Below are 18,578 nucleotides of genomic sequence, written 5' to 3'. Positions count from 1 at the left end.
TTGGTTTCAACTTTATAGCCCTGTAATGACCTAAGTAGCTAAAAACACAGAAATACTTGTCAAGCAGTTCCTATTTGAGATCGTCAGTGGTCAAGAATTGCCCATGTCTCTTTAAACCTTCAAGATGATAATTATAATCAAAGTGTATTTGTTTAATGTAACTTTGTTAAGTAGCAGATTTTAAAATCCTCTGCACAGGATTCATGAGCTAACAAGCAACCGGCTGACCGGAGGAGAAGGATGACCAGGTCAGAATGCTGCTGGAACTTTATTGTCCAATCAAAAAGCTTGGGAGGTGTTTGAAAGTTCTAGAATTACCCTTCCTACTGCAGCAGATGAGGTCAAGGATCTGGCTGATCTTTCTAATAAGTTTGTCTGAATTACAAAACAGCCTACAATAACAAATATTTTGAAAGATAAAGCTGTTCACATATACTGTGTATTTATTGTTTGGCTAAATCTCATCTTTTATATATAGCAACTGAAATGATTTAAAGTAATGAATTGCAATGGTTAATTCCCAAGCTTCTACTCCATTAGAAAATTACCTAAAGCTGAACTCTAGTCTTAGCCTCATTGCCTTTTGTAATTGCTTACACTGATTATGTTGCATTAGAAGTTGAGTGCATTAGAGCTGCAGTAAACTTAAATATAGCCAGGCTCCTTTCCTGGCTGGAGAACATCTAACATTATTGAGCCCCTTTCTCCAAAGTCTTAAAGTGAAACTAAAATCAGCTCTCCTGCATGCATCACCCATATCCATTTCCAGGTTCGGGCCCCCAGCAATCTTGAATGCCAAGCCTGATAGACATAAATCCAGTGCATGACAGCCAGCTATGCCGGGATTGTACACCGAATTGTACACACACACACAGTTCAGTGTACATTAAAAGTGAGGTTGTGAATAGGAAGGTAGGTTGGTTTTATTGCAGAGGATACATAATCCATCCCTTCTGCAATAAAGAGCTGCCTGCTAACAACTTCTTGGTGATTAGCTTTACTTTCTCTTTAATGTCCTGGCCCAACCCTCTCATTCATTTATGTTCAGATCTACAAATCATGGTGAATCATATGTGGGTGTTACCAAAGGATGTCAGCAGGCAAACACAGTATTCCTAGAAATGCCCATTCCACCAAGTCATATTTTATTGTATATTTGTATAATTCCTACCAAAATCCAGTCCATTGCTTGTTTGGGGGATGATGGCTCCTGGTATTAGTACTGAGGCAGGATGCTGTGTAAAGCACCCATCATCACCCATTATCTGCCTGCATTGCATAGAGAGGCATAAAGACCCAAAGATGTTGGTTTAAAATAAGATTTGGAATGAAAACCATAAGGATTTGTTAGCATGTTTGGAAGGGAAGGAGAAGCCAGGGAAGGCAGAATTTAAGCAGATGCAAATTGCAATATCCTCTTTCAGAGAATAAAATTATCTCCATTGTGTACATTTCATTTTCTTTCATTAGAAATCATAAATAAAATAGATGGGCAAATAAGTGCATATGCCACTTACCTCCCAAGCAATCTTACAGACTACATTCCCTTCTACATTAAAAAGACCTGTCATATATGAAGTTCTATAACATGAAACAGGAAATCAGATTTTGCAGTCACTGATGTGCACTATTCGCTGATCTGCTTAGATTCTGATGGCCCAGTTCACCATAGAATTGAAAAAAGCCTTTCCTGCAGGGTCTAAATCTGGCACACTAAGCTTTCGTCTCCGACATGATTATTCATCCATCTGAATGACATCAGTTTGTGTTCTATTCAGCTGCATCATGGTGATGTGAACTTTTATTATTGAACTGCATATCACAATCTGTGCTGCTGGCATTCAAGAAGGTATAACCAGAAACATTATGGTGAGTTAAAGCAAACTGTAAACCTGTGCATTGTCTATGCAGGAGATAGCAACAGGTTAACCTACTTCCATCTTCCCTTCACTATCCCACTGCACCAATGAGAACACCTGGTACTTCCACATATCGAGGGACATACTTCTTCCAACTCGTATGACAGCTCTGGTGCTTGGATATAAGGCCAGGACGGTCATATAGGGGAAGAGAGAAGGTCCTTAGCCTTGTGTAAGGTCCAACTAGAAAGACGAGAGTGCAAAGTATTTCCTTACTTCCGGGGGCTGAATGGAGCAAAGTCTTGGGGCCAAGAGAGCATTATGTTGCTAGAGAGAGAGAGAGAGATCATCACTTCCAAGAAATACAAAATCATTTTTCATCCCAGGACTGCGTTTTAGAGCATATAGCCTAAATATTAGAGAGTATTTTATCCATTTTATATTGTATAGGTTCCAATACATTACATGACAATGACAAACAAAGCTCCAAAACGCTGCTCTGAATATAAATGTGACACCAGCATGCTCACCCCATTTCAGGTGCTTACCATTGCGTTGTAAAAAATAAAGAAAAAAATAAACATAGCATTTTGCACAAGCACCACATTGGCCAAAAAAACAAAAACATAATACACAAGCAAGTGTACAAAACTTCATAATCAATGTATCTGTCCAAACAATCCAATTTCATAAAAATATTGTTTTTTTAAGATATAATATTTTTAAATAATACATAAACAACTATACGGTTATTAGTAACATAATAAAGTATGGTAACTACTTAAGGCCATATCACATGTACTTAATATTGTCCTTATTTCAGCCTATTATAAATTGGGTAAAGAGCAATATGTGAAGTACAGTAACCCTTAGCAACCATTATCTTATACTGATCTGTAGCAGACTGAAATCCGATTGATCGCTTTGGTTACTGATCATCAGTTCATGCTTAGCTCTTTCAATATCTTATATTGTGCACCAGATTCATTCATTTGTTGGGTATTATTGGATAGAAAATGGAAGCAGACACAAATTCTGCTGTGCTATAAGGTATCGAACAACAATGTAACATATCCCATGGATGAATAATTAAAAGTGTGAAGTGGGAATAACTGACAGCTCATTGGGGTAGGAATTTTCTGTTCTTCCCTACACAGCTTGTAATTTCTGGCTAGCTAGTGTGTGTTTACAGACAGCTATGCAAATACAAATGTTACTCGGAGGTCACTGACCATTTCTTAGTGCATTCCACCATCAGCTCCTGGTAAGATGCCACAAACTGAAACTTGGAGGCATGTTTGCCCACACGCTGCAGCCTCTTCCATACTGAAGCCATGATCAAAGCAGCGGAGTTAAAGGGGAAAAAGGCGTCTTGTCTGTATTATTCTGAGCAGCCTTACAAGGTGGTGGGCATAGCAGGGCAGAGGTTGCCAAACGTAGGCTGTTGTCCTGCAGCTCTCATGAGAGACATCAGCAGCAGATCCCACTTTAGAAAGCAGACAGCCAGCTCAGGAGACTCCTGCATGGCTGAAGGAAAGGAAGTCCCCAGTGCATGGAAAGTCAATCCTCCTCCCAGGCGAAATGACGTGGAATCCGTAGAGCTAGACTGGTACAGACAAAGGAGGAAGCAGAAGAGAGAAAGCAGTTAATATTTGACATCATGGAACAATTTATTCCTAAGCAAAGCTGGGAGCAATCCCTATGTAGGTTACAGTCAGACATACTAACATGAAAGTCTATGGAATGCCTGCATAGTATGGAGACGAATAGCCCCAGAGATATGATCAGCACACCTTCTTGCAACACACACAAGTCATGTGTATGGGTAAAAGGTAATGGTGGTGTTGGCGATGTCTGACCCACCCCTTACTCCCATTGACACAGAACAGGGAAAGTGATTCAACACTGGCCTAAAACACATCATTTGTATTATAGATCATCTCTCCCCCACCATAATTATACCTTAGGCAATTATAGCCTTGTGCCAAGCATCTGACATCAGGACAGGGAAGATAATGGAAGTACACCCAAAACACTGGCCATGCCTATGATTCCCAAGTCCCTCGCCGCCCCTCCTCCTGTCACTACAAGCTGTCATTAGCTCACCATTAACCCCTAATCTGCCCACAGGACAGCAGGGATCCCCAATCTCTCATAGTGCCCAAACCACCTGCAACATGACAATAACCCATATAATAACCCATATAGCACTACAAAATAAACTTCATTGTGTGATTTATGTAGAAATCAAGCAATATTTATCCATGCATATTGCACAAAGTGCCTGGAGCCCCAGATAGCTGGGAGCCACATGTGGGGATCACTGCAATGGAGTAAAGCCATAGAGGAGGAAGATTTATCTAGAAATAAAGAGGTACAATGGCAGAACACTGGTAAAATCATTCCAGGGATCATCAGAACAACACAGATCAGTGCAGCTTACCTCCTCCTGGTCACACTGGGGCATTTAAACCCTGTGGATCCCCCATGCCCTGGATTAGCAGCCTGGACACAGCTCCCAGGATCCCCTTTCCAGGCCAGGGATATTTAGTATGCAGACAGAAAGGTGCAGCCCCCCCGGCCCTGCACTCCAGCACAATCCTCGGTGCTAAAACCCTCCCTACGAGCCAGAGCCCGCTCCACCGCCACTACCACTGCCGCTTTCCACATTGGGCATCCAGCAGCATGGATACCGGGCGCCTATTGGATAGTTGTCCTGCCTGTAAACATACGGACGAATGAACGCCCAGGTATAATAGGGCGGGGCTAGTCGGAGCTTTAAATGGCTCTTCTATGGAGCTGCCCGACAGTCAGGAAAGGTGACCGCCTTCTCAGGGAGAGAAGGTGATTGGGTGACGGGCAAAGTGACAAGACGTTGTTTATGGTATAGAAGCTACTGATTGGATACCTGAACTGTCAATTATCGAATCATATACTGCCCTGGGAGCTTGTGTGAAGACTGCACCCTGCCAGGCCTGTTATTAGTGCGGGGACTCCGGTCACCTTCCTACTGCTGGGATGTGGGAATAGCTTTTTCTTCTGTTCGTAAGGTCTGCTGTGACTTTTGGTTCAGCAAAGTAGCCTACTACAACCCATTTTGGGAGAACATTTCCCATTGTCTGCCTGGCCAGTCCCATGGGGAGGACAACATGCTGTGATCCTCAGCACATTAACAGTTCTCTGGAATATTAAAGTGGAACTAAACCCAGGCAACCCAGGCGCCGCCATCTTGCTTTTTCCACTTCTGATTTATCTTCAGCCATTTTTATTGGCCATATCTAGATGACCCAATTCCTGCATGTTTATTCATCCCGGCACACGAATGCCGGGTTTCCCTGGTAACCAAATCTGACGCTGCACATGCGCAACTCAGCTTTTTGCCAGAAACCTCTAGCGATCAGGCGGGGAAGACGCATTATTGCAGGTGGACATCACCTGTATCTTTCTGCCTTAATGACCTTCCTGATCATACAAACTTTATTCCACTTTAATTTCATATCCCTCAATCCACTCATACAACATCTTATCTTGCAGCTCGGAGAGAAACCCTTAACATTCCAGGTGCTTAAAATAAATGGCGTGGAAAGCTAACATCCTGAGAAGAAAAGCCGGTCCTCTGCTTTCTTGTGGAAGCCGGTCACTTGCTGTTTTGTAGAAGCAGTGGTCTCTCTGCAGAGGTCAAATCAGAGATAACACTCATTAATCAGCAGGGAGTGATAGGCACGACTGCAGGACCTATGGAGAGAGACCACTGCTTCTACAAAGAGGTCAAAGGATATGCCCTGCCCTCTTATAATGCTGTTCTGGCGATATTTCATTCCACCCATGTACAGACACTGGAGTGCAATCTCTTAGCTGATATCATTACACTAATTCACTGACACAACAGAAAGTAGCCCTGCCATAGAAAGTTGTCACTAGAAGTGTCCCAACTGGGGGATCTCCGCTATATTCTTGTTCAGGGGACAAAGCAAAATGTTCCTTATATTACTTAAAGCGTACCTAAACTCAGAAATTTCACTTTACATAAAAGGGTAGACAACTCTTTTATGTAAAGTAAAAATTCTGTTGTTTGTTTTTTAGGTGCAACACCCTTTTTTTTTTTTAAAAAAGAAAGGGGTGCACCCCCACCCCTTAATCTCCCCCTGGCGATCAAGGATGAAAAGGAGGGTTAAGGCCTCCCGGGTTCCCAAGGTCACACTTCCGGGAGGCTCTTAGGTGCTCCTTCTATACATGGCTGAGCATCTTGGGCATGGGCAGAAGGAGCCTTTTTGCATAAAGAAAAAAAAATTGCCGATCTCACACATGCGAGATCGGCAATTTTTTTTCCAACCTACATCACCCGATCTCGTGGCTGGGTTGGGTGACGTAGGAAGAAGAGACAAAGATGGCGGCGCCCAGAGCGCCGGCTCGCAGACGTATGCCGGAACGATTCAGGACCCGATGCAGGACACCCCCGGATGGATCGGACTGCCCTGCGGGATTAAAGGTAATTGTATTTTTTTTTTTGGCATTTTTCATTTTAGTTCCTCTTTAAGTCCCAGTAACAAAGGTCACCTGGACATTGTGAATTTCCCTGTAAGACAAGGGCCCTGATTTATTAATGCTCGCTGGAGAGGATAAACTTTCATCAGTAAAGCTGAGGGATCCAGCTAACCTGGAATGGATTTCTTAAAAGTCATTTGCTATTTATTAGCAATGTTTTTAATCTTGAACCAGATTCAATCTAGGTTTGCCGGATCACCCAGGTTCACTGAAGAAAATGTATTCTCTCGGCCTTGGAGAGCTTTAATACATCAGGCCTATTGTTTCTGGACCTTTTTAACTTGGAGGAACCCTGAAATACCTTTCAGGTCTTAAGGGAACCCGTTCTATATTACTATATCCACAGCTCCTGGTATAATAGTGTGATGGTCAGTAGGAAGAATGTCATCCCTACAGATAACCAAAAGGATCATTGGTGTCACTCACACTGACCTGAGAGGCCCAGATTTCTCATTGCTGAAGGATCCCCTAACAACCTCTGCAGGAACCCTGGTTTGGAAACATTGCTGTAAGGGGTTCTGACCTCTCACTACCCCCATCCAAAACTGAACAAAAAACAATTGGCTTTGGATACAAGATAGGTCAACTCACCCATTTTCAAACTTCAAATAAAACTCTGCCCCTACACGACGCTGCACAGCGCCTCTTCTGCTGGTGAAGACAGGCAATCTGTAGTTGCTATGATGATTTCACATGTGGAATCTTCCAGAATTTGTGAAGACCCCAGCAACAGACAGCAAATGGGAAGTCTCCAGGTCACCCCAGTTGGTCACATGATCAATGTATAAGTAAAAGGTGTTTTTGGCTATATACAGTGGATATAAAATGTGTACGCTGCTGTTAAAATGCCAGGTTTATGAGCTGTAATAAACAAGACCCCAATAAATCATTTCAAAGCTTACCTTTATTATAACCTAAGACTTGTATAATTCAAAAATGTCCGATAAGCCGGTTGCATAAGTGTGCATACCCTAAAACTTGCTTTTTGATTTAAATACAGCATTCAGTCTACTTGGGTAGCAGTGTATCTGCATGGCACATCTTGCCAATATTTGTCCACTCTTGTAAAAGCGTTACAAAACTGTTAGATTGCAAGGCCATCACTTGTACACAGCACTCTTCAGGTCACCTCACAGATTTTCTATTGGATTTAGGTCTGGGCTTTGGCTGGACTATTCCAAACTTTAATTTTCTTCTGCTGAAGCCGTTCTTTTTTTATTTTGATGTATGCTTGGGGCATTATTGTGCTGAAAAGTGAAATCCTTTTCAGCTTTCTAGCAGACCCCTGAAGATTTTGGGCCAAAAGTGACTGATATTTGGAACAGCTCCACCTTGACTAAAGCCCTGGTTCCAGCTAATGAAAAGCAACCTCAATGCATGGTACTGCCACCATTGTTCTTCATGGGAATGTGTTCTTTGCACATTTGTACTGTATTGCACACGAGTGTAATGCAGTTCTCCAAATGAACTTTGGCAACCTACATGCACTTCATCTTACCCCAACACATATCCTAACAGTGTATGTATCTTTTTTTTATGTTAGATAGCCTATTTGAATGGGCTACTTTAACATGGCACATGGCTTAATTCACAATCACCAACACAACAGTAAGCACCCAGCCTAATGTATGAGCATGGCAATCACATGTCTGTGTTCATAAACAAGGTTGCCATTGGGGTTAGTGTACTTTGGCATAAAGACAAGTCTAGGATACTTAAAAGGGGCTTCCATACCTCACAGAAGCAATCTGAAGTGTGCATACCCTGAAAGGTATCACAATCTGAAGTGTGCAGTGTCTGGGGTAGATAAAAGGGGCTTCCATAACCCACAGAAGCTATCTGAAGCTCAATACATCCTTTTGCAAAATGTCAAATCTCACAGTTTTGTCCTCTCTTTATGTTCCTCCTTTCTTTGTGCCTGGATAATGATTGACCCGGAACAAGTATGTGAATATCAGGTGTCATGACACCTCAATGGCTGCATGATGACCCGAGATCAGTGTCTTCCTTTGTCATGAAGCTAAAGACAAGGATTACAGCCCTGGGGCATGTACTTAAATACCTTAGCAATGGCACCGTCCATATTTTATTTTAACTGGTTTCCATTAGGGAATATAGCACTAAATAACCTTTTTATTGCACCAAGGGTTGCCTAATTTCAAATAAAAGACAAATGAAGCATAATGGGATACTAATGCTATCCTTCAGACACAGGAGGTGTATAAACTTCAGTTTATATCAATCTGTAAGCTACAGCTGCAATCTAGCCATTTTAAGCAACCCAAAATCAATATGCTGTTAATAAAATGATGGTAAACAAAGAGGTAAATCTCTCAATACAATTAAAATTTCATTGTTGTGTAGTCCCAGGTTGAGGATTTCCTTAGAGCTACCCCTACCCTTATAGTTTTACATTTTAGTGCAGAGATTTAAAGAAACAAATCCTGTTTGTTGCTTTTTTGGAGTGCAAGGCTTGTGATGTTCTGCACTGCTACTGCATCATGTGAAGGAATTCAGAGGTGTCAACATGGCCGAAAAGATAAGGAAAGACAGGAATTTCTATTAAATATTAGCTGGCTGTAGAGAATTCCTGCACAGAATTTATAGCTTTTTATTCAGGTACAGAAGGGGAAGGAGAAAACATGATTTTCCTAAAACTATGAGATATCCTTACTAGGCTTTGTTTACAGGTCAGATCACTGTTGCTGGAAAGGATCATTTGTGATAGTTTCAAAAGTGGCAGATGAACAAACAAGCACTGTACACACAGCATTGTATTGTTCTATGGAGAGGGGCGGGGGAAGGATGACTGATTGACACCCTGCTGTGCTTTCCTCCTTAGGAATGTACAGTGGTCGGTCATGATTGGTCATTAATCCTCCCTATTTATCAGTCCATGGCGGATTGATAAATTACATTGGAGGACTGCTGTACAAATGAGATTTTTTCACTCAAGACAAGCACAACTGTTTGTCTTGGGTGACAATCATCTGACGTATATATAGCCTAGGGGGTGCAGGTAACTGTAATTAAGCCCCTGCAGACAGAATGGACACATCTTCTTTTCCCAATACAGACCAAACTGACTTTATAATAGCAGAACTATGTGATACACCTATTCTAGAATATACATAACAATAAAGAGGGCGTGTGGTGTAAACTAATATTTACTTCAAAGCAATTACTGTTGAGCATCATCGGCCCACTACAAGGTAATGAAACAAGTGCTGCATCATGTTTTATTAACAATTTTCCATTTGCTTCTCCTTCTACAGAGTCGTGTTACCGGCTATTCAACCTGTCTGGTTCTCAATCTGGACAGTTAAAATAACGCCATATTAATGACTGCACAGAAATCTGAGCAAGTTGTGGCTGGAAATTCTTGTGAAACAATAAACTGCAAAAAAGAAGTTGACCTACTGTATAAATGCTATTTAATTATTAAGTATTTTTTATTTAGTCACAGCATACTATTATTATTATTATTATTATTATTATTAATAATAATAAACAGTATTTATATAGCACCAACATATTATGCAGTGATATACATAGCAGGGATACTATACTAGACATGCAGACATGCTGCAGCTTTGAATTGTAAAATGAAAAAAAACTTTTAATTTAAAATGATGAATTTATTCATCTTTGGGATTTTTTAAGAACAGTTTTCAAATACTGTACAATTTTTAAAGCTGAAATTAATTTGTATTTCTCTCCATCTAATCCTAAAATTGACACATCACAGCTGGGTGGATGACACTTCTTTAAAGTTAGAGCACTAGAAATGTTGGGGCACCCAGGAGGTACTTATCATATTCTGCAAGTATGCATCAGAAAGTGGCATTATCTTTCCACCAACAGCCTGTTGACTGAATGCAGCAGCAGCAGACTGAGGTCATCTTCCTACTCATACCCAGGAGTGCATCATATGTTGAAGGGATCTGAGACATGAACAATCTGAGAATAATAATAACATTAATATTAATAATAAAATGAACAAAGCAGCAGGAAGCATGGCAAAGGTAAATATCAATGATTGGTGGTTAGGGTGAGTATAAAATTTTCTTTAGAACTTGCCACTTTGTCTTGAATCAGATAAGAGACATATTTTATATAAAAATGTACTAAAAACCACAGAACATTTAAAATGCACATTTTTCCAATACAAACGTTAGAATGCAACTTTAAAAAGATGTGTTGGAGCAAGAAAATATTTGCAGCTTGAAGATGCTACAATTCTGTAAAATCACCCACAAAAGAATCTTTTCACTTTGCTGGTACGGTGAATAGGCCTACATGAGAAAGCAGAACTTGCAATGAAAAAGTGGAATATAAATCAAAGGGAGAGCTGTCTTATATCTAGGGCACATTAGGTTTTGCTACTAAAAGGATGCAATATGACAAATGTATATCATTTCGAGTAGGATTGTGACATTGCAAAAATGGTTTTACTGCATTGCAATGAAATACACAGATCAACCAACACGTTATAAGGGTTTTATACTGTTGATTTTTCTGTACCTTTTAGAGGAGGTTCATAAAACATGTTCTATTTAAGAGGCCTGAGCAAAGCTTTAAGACTTCTGATTTATCCAGTTTAGCCATTAATCCCCATATTGCTTTTGTGTTCTGTCTCCATTTCATTTTAAAAATGTAAAACGTGTCCACTGTAGAGGGTGCGTCATTCTTTTCCCATCATCAGAAATTCCTGTGCAGAACATTTTTCCTGACTCATTTTCTTGCTATCCTAGCACTCGAAGCTGCATGATCTCTTCTTTCTAGATTGTGACTTGTGTTACTAATGAGATTTCCACGCCTTGATACTGAGAGATTTACATGTGTGCCTTGAGCTGTAGATGGAATGATGCTACTGGGCAAGGAAATAATTCAGAAAAGTGAGAATATAAAATATGTCTGTGTGCAGGTCTAGGAAAAATAGGATTAACCTACTTTACTTTTTACCAATAAGTGGAAAGCCAAAAATAGTACAGGGGCATACTTTATTGGTAACCCACAGAAACAGAACACATATATACATGGAATATTTGGTTTTGAAAACAAATGTGAGTTGTACTATATGCTCCCTAAACACCCCCCTAGTATTTCTTATCCCTGTCTTATTTGTCATCCTACCACTTTATGGGCTCTATTTATAAAACGGAATCAATTACTGCCTTTGAAATACATTGACCTGGAAGATGCCCACCAGGGAATGTTTGAGGGAATTTCTGATTCCCTGTTTTATAAATAGAGCCTCATGTATCCATCTAAAACTAAAGCTTTATCAACAATCTATTTCTGAAAATTAAACCTTATAGGCTCATTTATATTGTTTCTGCTGTTGCGTTGCGTATTGCTTTATGGTGCCCTTAATTATGATTGGCACCCTAATGCATTTTCAATTACAAAGTGCTTACACAATTCTGTGAGTTGTGCACTGCAGAGCAAAAAAGATAGAGCATGCCTGATTTTCAATTTGTTGAAAACACACAACATACAACAATTTCTTTCAAATGAAGGCACTGCCATACGACAATGCACATCAATGTTATGCAGCACACATATGTGTGAGCCCTACAGTAAAAGAATAATTCTACAAAATTGTAAAGTTCTCTGAGCCAAAAAAATTAAAAAAATGTCAACATTTATGGAAATCTGGTATACCTAGATCACTTTCATAAAGTCGGAAAAACTTGAGTGCATCTTGTGTGACCACTTGTACCACTTATACAAAACTACATTGAACATAAATTAATAAAGAGGTATTAAAAACTCAATAGTTCTACAACCAACAGAATATGTCCAACCTGACTGATGGCTTTTTTAAATATACACTTGATATTGATCACTTTCGGTTAGTCGAATTGAAAAACAAAAAATCAGTTTATGGTTGTTTCAATGGACCATTCAATTCATTGAAGCATTTGGACTGCTTGATCAAAAGGGAAAAAAATCCAATAAGGTCCAGTTACCTGGGGTTCTATAAGTACTTCCTGCAACTACAAGTAGGCTGATTCACCATGCACTTATTCAGTTTTAGAATTTCTTTCTGGGAGAATCAACTCTCTAAGGTTGAATTTATTCAGTGATAAATACAAAATTACACTCCCCACTCAGATTTGTTAGACAGGTGGCTTTTGGGACCCAGCTTTTACTGCATTACATAGCTTCTTGTTAGATCAAGCAGGGCACAATTGAAGTTGGGTCTCATTTTCTTGCAGGGTGCACTAGTGGTCTATATGACTATCAGGCCTAAGCTGGGGAGTTTTGTGTTTAATAATAATTAATGATATCCTGCCATGCCAACTCATAATAAAGTCCAAGCACTGGTAAGCTGCAATACTGTTATTCGGCCCTCCCCTCAGGCACGTTGTCTTGGTGTCACCTTTGACTCGGCCCTCTCATTCACCCCCCATATTCAGAACATTTCCAGGTCCTGTCACCTTCACCTACGCAACATCTCCAAAATCCGCCCCTACCTGTCCCCTGAGACCACCAAACTCCTTGTACATGCTCTTATCATTTCTCGTCTGGACTACTGTAACATCCTTCTCGCTGGTATTCCACTAACCCGACTCTCTCCTCTACAATCTATTATGAATGCTGCAGCCAGACTCATCCATCCTTCGCTCCGCTCCTCTTCCGCTACATCTCTTTGTAGTTCTCTCCACTGGCTTCCTTTTCACCTTAGAATCAAATTTAAGCTCCTGTGCTTTGCCTTCAAATCCCTACACAGTTATTGTCCCACTTACATCTCTGACATGGTTAAAAAATACTCCCCCTGCCGCTCTCTCCGCTCCTCCAATGACCTACTAATGACTTCCTCGCTCATAACCTCATCACACGCACGGATACAAGACTTTTCTAGAGCTGCTCCAACTCTCTGGAATGGTCTTCCTCGTCCTATTCGGCTTGCTCCTACTTTCTGCTCATTTAAAAGAGCACTCAAAACCCATTTTTTCAAACTTGCCTACCTGGCTTCTTCTGTCATTTGAAACCATCACTACTTCCCACACTACATATCTCACATCCTTTGTGTGTGAAATTCCCCCACCTACTAGATTGTAAGCTCTTCGGGGCAGGGTCCTCTCCTCCTGTATCACTGTCTGTATTAGTCTGTCATTTGCAATCCCTATTTAATGTACAGCGCTGCGTAATATGTTGGCGCTATATAAATCCTGTTTAATAATAATAATAATAATAATAATAATACGTTATATTTTTGTTCTTGGGTTTAGAATGTTTTAATGTGCACATAGATTTGAAAAAGTCTACTTGGCGGCCAGGGATAAGAAGACGAGAGAGTAGGTAACATTATCCAATTGCTATTGTTTTCCTAGTCTTTGAGACTGTTTACTTTACTCCTAGTGCTCCTATATTGAAACCAGCCCCTATAACATCAAAAGATAGCCAAATTGTACATTCATGTCTGGCTATAAAGTATATGGCAGCTGACTGGCAGGGTCTTTGAGCAAGGAACCTAATATTCACCAGATATGCATGTTAGTAAGATTTTTAATCTGGAAAATCTGTGATGCCATTGTTTTCTCCCCAACACATTGTAAAAATGATCTGATTTAACTTGCTTTGTGAATTAATGTAAACGTGTAGACAACTTCAGTTCAGACAAGCTTTAATCGTACCATAAATCCCAGACACAAAAATTTTCTTTGCCTGTATTTTTCCTCGCTAACCTCAACTATAAATCCTGCCCTGGATCTAAAGTATGCCTACAAATAACCAGATTATATCTGCTGTGATATTTAATCTATTTGGACTGCTTATAAAAATATGCATTCCATTATTAATTTTCCAGCTTTTCTTTGTAAAACACATATTGTTATATACAGTAATGTGCTGAGCAGGTTTTATTATAGGAATGTTCAATGTGCTGCTTGGGAGCAGCAGCCGGACTATTCTACAAATGGAATAATTATTTCCAGTTGTCAGCGTTAAGTCATACCTATTTCAAAGTGCTAATAAAAATATACTCTCAAAGAAATCTATTTCTCTTTTATGGTATCTGCATACCTAATTAAAAGCTGTTAAATCCGGGTAAATTGCTGCACTTAGGTTCCATGAAAGATCTGTACATTCTCAGCGTATGAAATGCCATTGCTGCTGACAAGATGAACAAGTACCTGTACAACCTCTTAATTTACTTATTATTAGCTGGAAAATTGATCACACTTATTTCTGACATTTAATGAAGAATATACCCAAATGATATAATGAATTTAAAATGGATAAGTTAAAAAATGATGGGTAAATATGTCAAAGTTTGGGAATAACAGAATATAATAAATATGGTGAAATAATTAGGGGCCATATATCTGTGTGATATATTTCGAATATGTTGCTGTTAGTTCTGTTAATCCCCCAACCCACCTACAGAATTGCTTTTAGATTAACCCTTACCCTTGACTTTGCTTTTCCCAGCCCTTTAGATTTACCCTAACCCCTCAAATTACTATGTATTTAATGCTCCCCAACATTAACTTTAGGCTGACTTTAACACCTAACTCTCCTTTTCCCAATTCTCAAGATTCAACCTAACCCCTCAAAATCCTTATCCTGAAATGTCACCTCTGACATGACTAGATGGGCTTGCTTTGTTCAACTAGTTGTGGTTTTGGATGTTTTTCCTACTTTAACCCATTAAAATCATGTACTCCCCAATGCTTACAACTTACCCTAACCTCTCAAAACACCTTGTATTTATTAACCCCCAACTTTACCTTTAAACAGACTTTAACACCTAACTCTCCTTTTCCCAGTCCTCTTGTGTAAAAGTACCCTCTCAAAATATCATGTGCTTAATCACATTTAATAACATTTATTTAACATTACCTTTAGACTGACCCCAACCCTACCTAACACCTCAAATTACCCTGAACTTGAAATCTTCTCTCTGAAAATAAAAACATTTTTGTTTTTGTGATGTTGATATTTTTCTCATTTTACCACCTTAATTCATACCTTGCCCTAAGGCTATGTACACGCGTGCAAAAATTGTTGTTGGAAAGGATCTTTCACGATCCTTGCCAATGACCAACCACTGCACGATGCATTAACTAGTGGTGTATATACAGCACCGTTCTGCTCTATGGAGAGGGAAGGGGGAGAAAGATGGAGCGCCACCCCGCTGCATTCTGTCTCTCCTTTCACTTTCATTACAACCGTTTGTTGTCCATCGTCTGTGGATCTGCCAGGATGGTCGTTAGGACGATTGACGATGAGCACTGTACACACATAAGATTCTCGTCCGATGTAAGCCCTGAGCCGATTATCGGACGAGAACAATTGCATGTGTGTACGTAGCCTTACACTAATCCTTAACCTGTAAAGATCCGCACTTTCTTGGGCTGCAAAAGTATCTGGTTGTCTTACATCCAAAGCTCCCTGTCCTAACCCAAAGTCTACTGCACTGGGGTGCTCAGTAATGGATTTATTATTTTCTCTCCAAATTGGGCAATACAGGGGTCCAGTAACAAATTTTACCAGTCTTATAAACATCTTTTTTTCTCAAAGAATGCATATCTACTCTTTGCTGCATGTTGAGTGATTTTTCTACTGTGCCTATGAGACAGAAATGTGGACATAGGTGGCACTGAGGTCACAAAAGCAAACTCAAGTGTAAATGTAAAAAGCCAGATATGAACAAAGAAAGCAATGCCTACAATGTTTAAACTTTGTACAGTGAAGTAAGCACAAGCTATAGGCTATTGCAAAAAGAAAAAAAGCAACTTTCTCAACCTTTTTTCTCTAAAGGTAAGCCTCAAAATAGATTATTGGTCTTTGAAAACGCCTGCTAAAATTATTTTGTTAGGGCTTAGTCGGAAAAAGGGGGCCCCAATTAAAGTTTTGTTATACAAAAAAAAACCCTATTTGGAAAACACAAGTTGCAGTTCTGCATAGATCCCTGACCTAAGGGCCAGTTACCCTTCAGATGAAGAAAAATCCATTGATTTGGTTTCCATTTGTCACTCGCCGGATAACCACAACTAATGCATAAAATGCAGAGTATTGATCTACAGCTTGCAACGGCCTACAACACCTCTCACACATTTGTCTGTAAAGGGTTTAAAAACACTGAACATTTGAAAAATCCAGTCTTATGTATACTTGAAGTTGGTGAGCTTATGACAGGAAATTCCTTTCCCAGACTTTGTCAGGATGATTAATTTATCTCCAAAGATGATAACTCTGCACAGCCATAACTTGGTTCATGCTACTGGATCTGGCACTTACCCTTTGACAGCTCAGTTACTCATGTTCTTATTCATGTAAACCTGCTTCCTTTTATTACTGGCTGTATGAAAGGACATTGTTGTGTTTAAGCCCAGAAAAGGTTTTAGGATCTGATTTTATTAATATGAGACTCCCAAGTCAATATCCATTTGAAGGCAGCCACAACATACATCAAAACACAGAGGAAAAGAGAATGGTATCGCATAGCACATGGTATGATAGGCCTAGATCCCTGTGGCATTCCAGATTATTGTGTGTTAACTGTAATATAAATGTATTGAAGATAATTCTTCATTATCATTCTCTTTTATTACTGCAAATAAAACTATATTCAATCATAAATACCATTTATTAATTAAATCATTATTAATTACAGCAAATAAAAAGTATACACGTGCTTGTTTTCAGTACTATTGTCAATAAAAATAGTTTAGTTGCTTTATTTTGTTTATTCATAATTCACATTCGTTATTGATACAATTATGTTTTATTGCCATAAGGACTTTTTTTTAAATAAAATCCTGTTATCTACTAATTTATTTTTTTTTGTATTCTGTAATAGTGTACAGTGGGCACAAGCACCTTTGGTACCCAAGCTGGGGATGCCCCCTCAAACTTTTTTTATTTGATTCTGCAAACTAATTAAAATGTAAAACATTTACATACAAACATGAATAAAACAAACTAAAGTGGTAAAGGTAAGGTATTTAAAAATAGGAAAAATCACCTACAATTATAAAAATTTTTGGGCTGATTAAATCTGATGATTACCTGCAAAATTTAAAAATTTCAACCCTACAATGTTTCAAAAGTTGGATATTTGTCCACTCATTCACAAAGCAAAACTAAATGATAAATGAAATTTTATATAAATTCTGATAAATAATTTGTTTACAATATATTGAAAATATGTTAAATGAGTAATCATTTTACTTCATACAGGACATTGTAATAATTTCCAACTAAACTGCAGTGAGGAAGGTCCTTTATTGCAGAAAGGACTGGTGAAGTCTCATCTGCAATTAAATAAACTTACCTGAGTGTTCATAACTTTTCATTCACACTCACCTGTCCTCGCTTTTACCTGGGCGCCTCCATCTACATCCAATCTTTTTCTGGGAGTCAGATCATCTTTATTGGCCAGGCCTGGGTGACATAACTACCACGCATGATACAATATTTTATTCAGGACCAGTAGCCCTGGGGAATGCCAGGATACCTGACATATGCCAGCATTGTACTCTGAGATGCACATGCACAGCTCAGTGTACTTTAAAGGAAAAGGTCAGAATGCTTATTATAGATTAGGCATCACTTCTGCAATGAACCCCTATGCCTAATTGTAATTTCCTAAATGGGGCACTACAGTTCCACTTTAAATTACTTTCTTAATATTTCAAGACCCCCTAAAAACTTTAAAACTCCTTAACACCACATGTTGATAGAAATTGCATAAATTGAATACAAAAATTGTTTGAATTTGTTCACTCATCCTTAATGAGGTCCTCCTTATGATCTACTCCCACTGTAAGCTGCTCAAACAATCTCCCCCCTTTAGAATTCCAGTGCCTGAAAATATGTTACATTGACAGTACTATTAACTCACAGTGCCTTACTTCTCACTCACAGTGTAATAATGTATCCACTATGCAGTGGAAGATAGATTTCAGGCAGTTATACTACCTATATTTTAAAGTTATTATTATTATTGGAATTATTCTGCACAATAAATAGGCATTGCAAATGATACAGTGACAAACAATGGCACAAAACGAGGCGGCTATCCTGTCCTAAAGAGCATACAATCCAGGAGAAATAAATGTAATCAGTTTTTAAATAAATATATAACTTTTTGTTTCCTAGCCAGCCTTTGCATGAAAATCTCATGTCATCTAAGGTTCTGTTTTGGCCCAAAGCTGT

At 39.1% G+C, this 18,578-nt stretch overlaps 1 protein-coding gene across 1 annotated transcript in view; it reads right to left on the bottom strand.

The window, feature by feature from the left end:
* The window catches only part of EHBP1 (EH domain binding protein 1), a 239,491-nt gene extending 234,975 nt beyond the window's left edge, over positions 1-4,516 (bottom strand). Inside the window, exons 1-2 of the mRNA XM_072410274.1 lie at positions 4,303-4,516; positions 3,092-3,465 (exon numbers count right to left, since the gene is read on the bottom strand). Of these exons, the coding sequence (XP_072266375.1) occupies positions 3,092-3,195 (104 nt within the window). The 5' untranslated portion in view covers positions 3,196-3,465; positions 4,303-4,516. The remainder of the gene's footprint in view (positions 1-3,091; positions 3,466-4,302) is intronic.
* Between the last annotated feature and the right edge of the window lie 14,062 nt (positions 4,517-18,578).

The sequence above is a fragment of the Pyxicephalus adspersus genome, chromosome 4 (assembly GCF_032062135.1).
Source record: "Pyxicephalus adspersus chromosome 4, UCB_Pads_2.0, whole genome shotgun sequence".
Lineage (NCBI taxonomy): Eukaryota > Metazoa > Chordata > Amphibia > Anura > Pyxicephalidae > Pyxicephalus > Pyxicephalus adspersus.
Note: the sequence above shows the minus strand (reverse complement) of the source record. Positions and strands in the feature narration are given on the sequence as shown.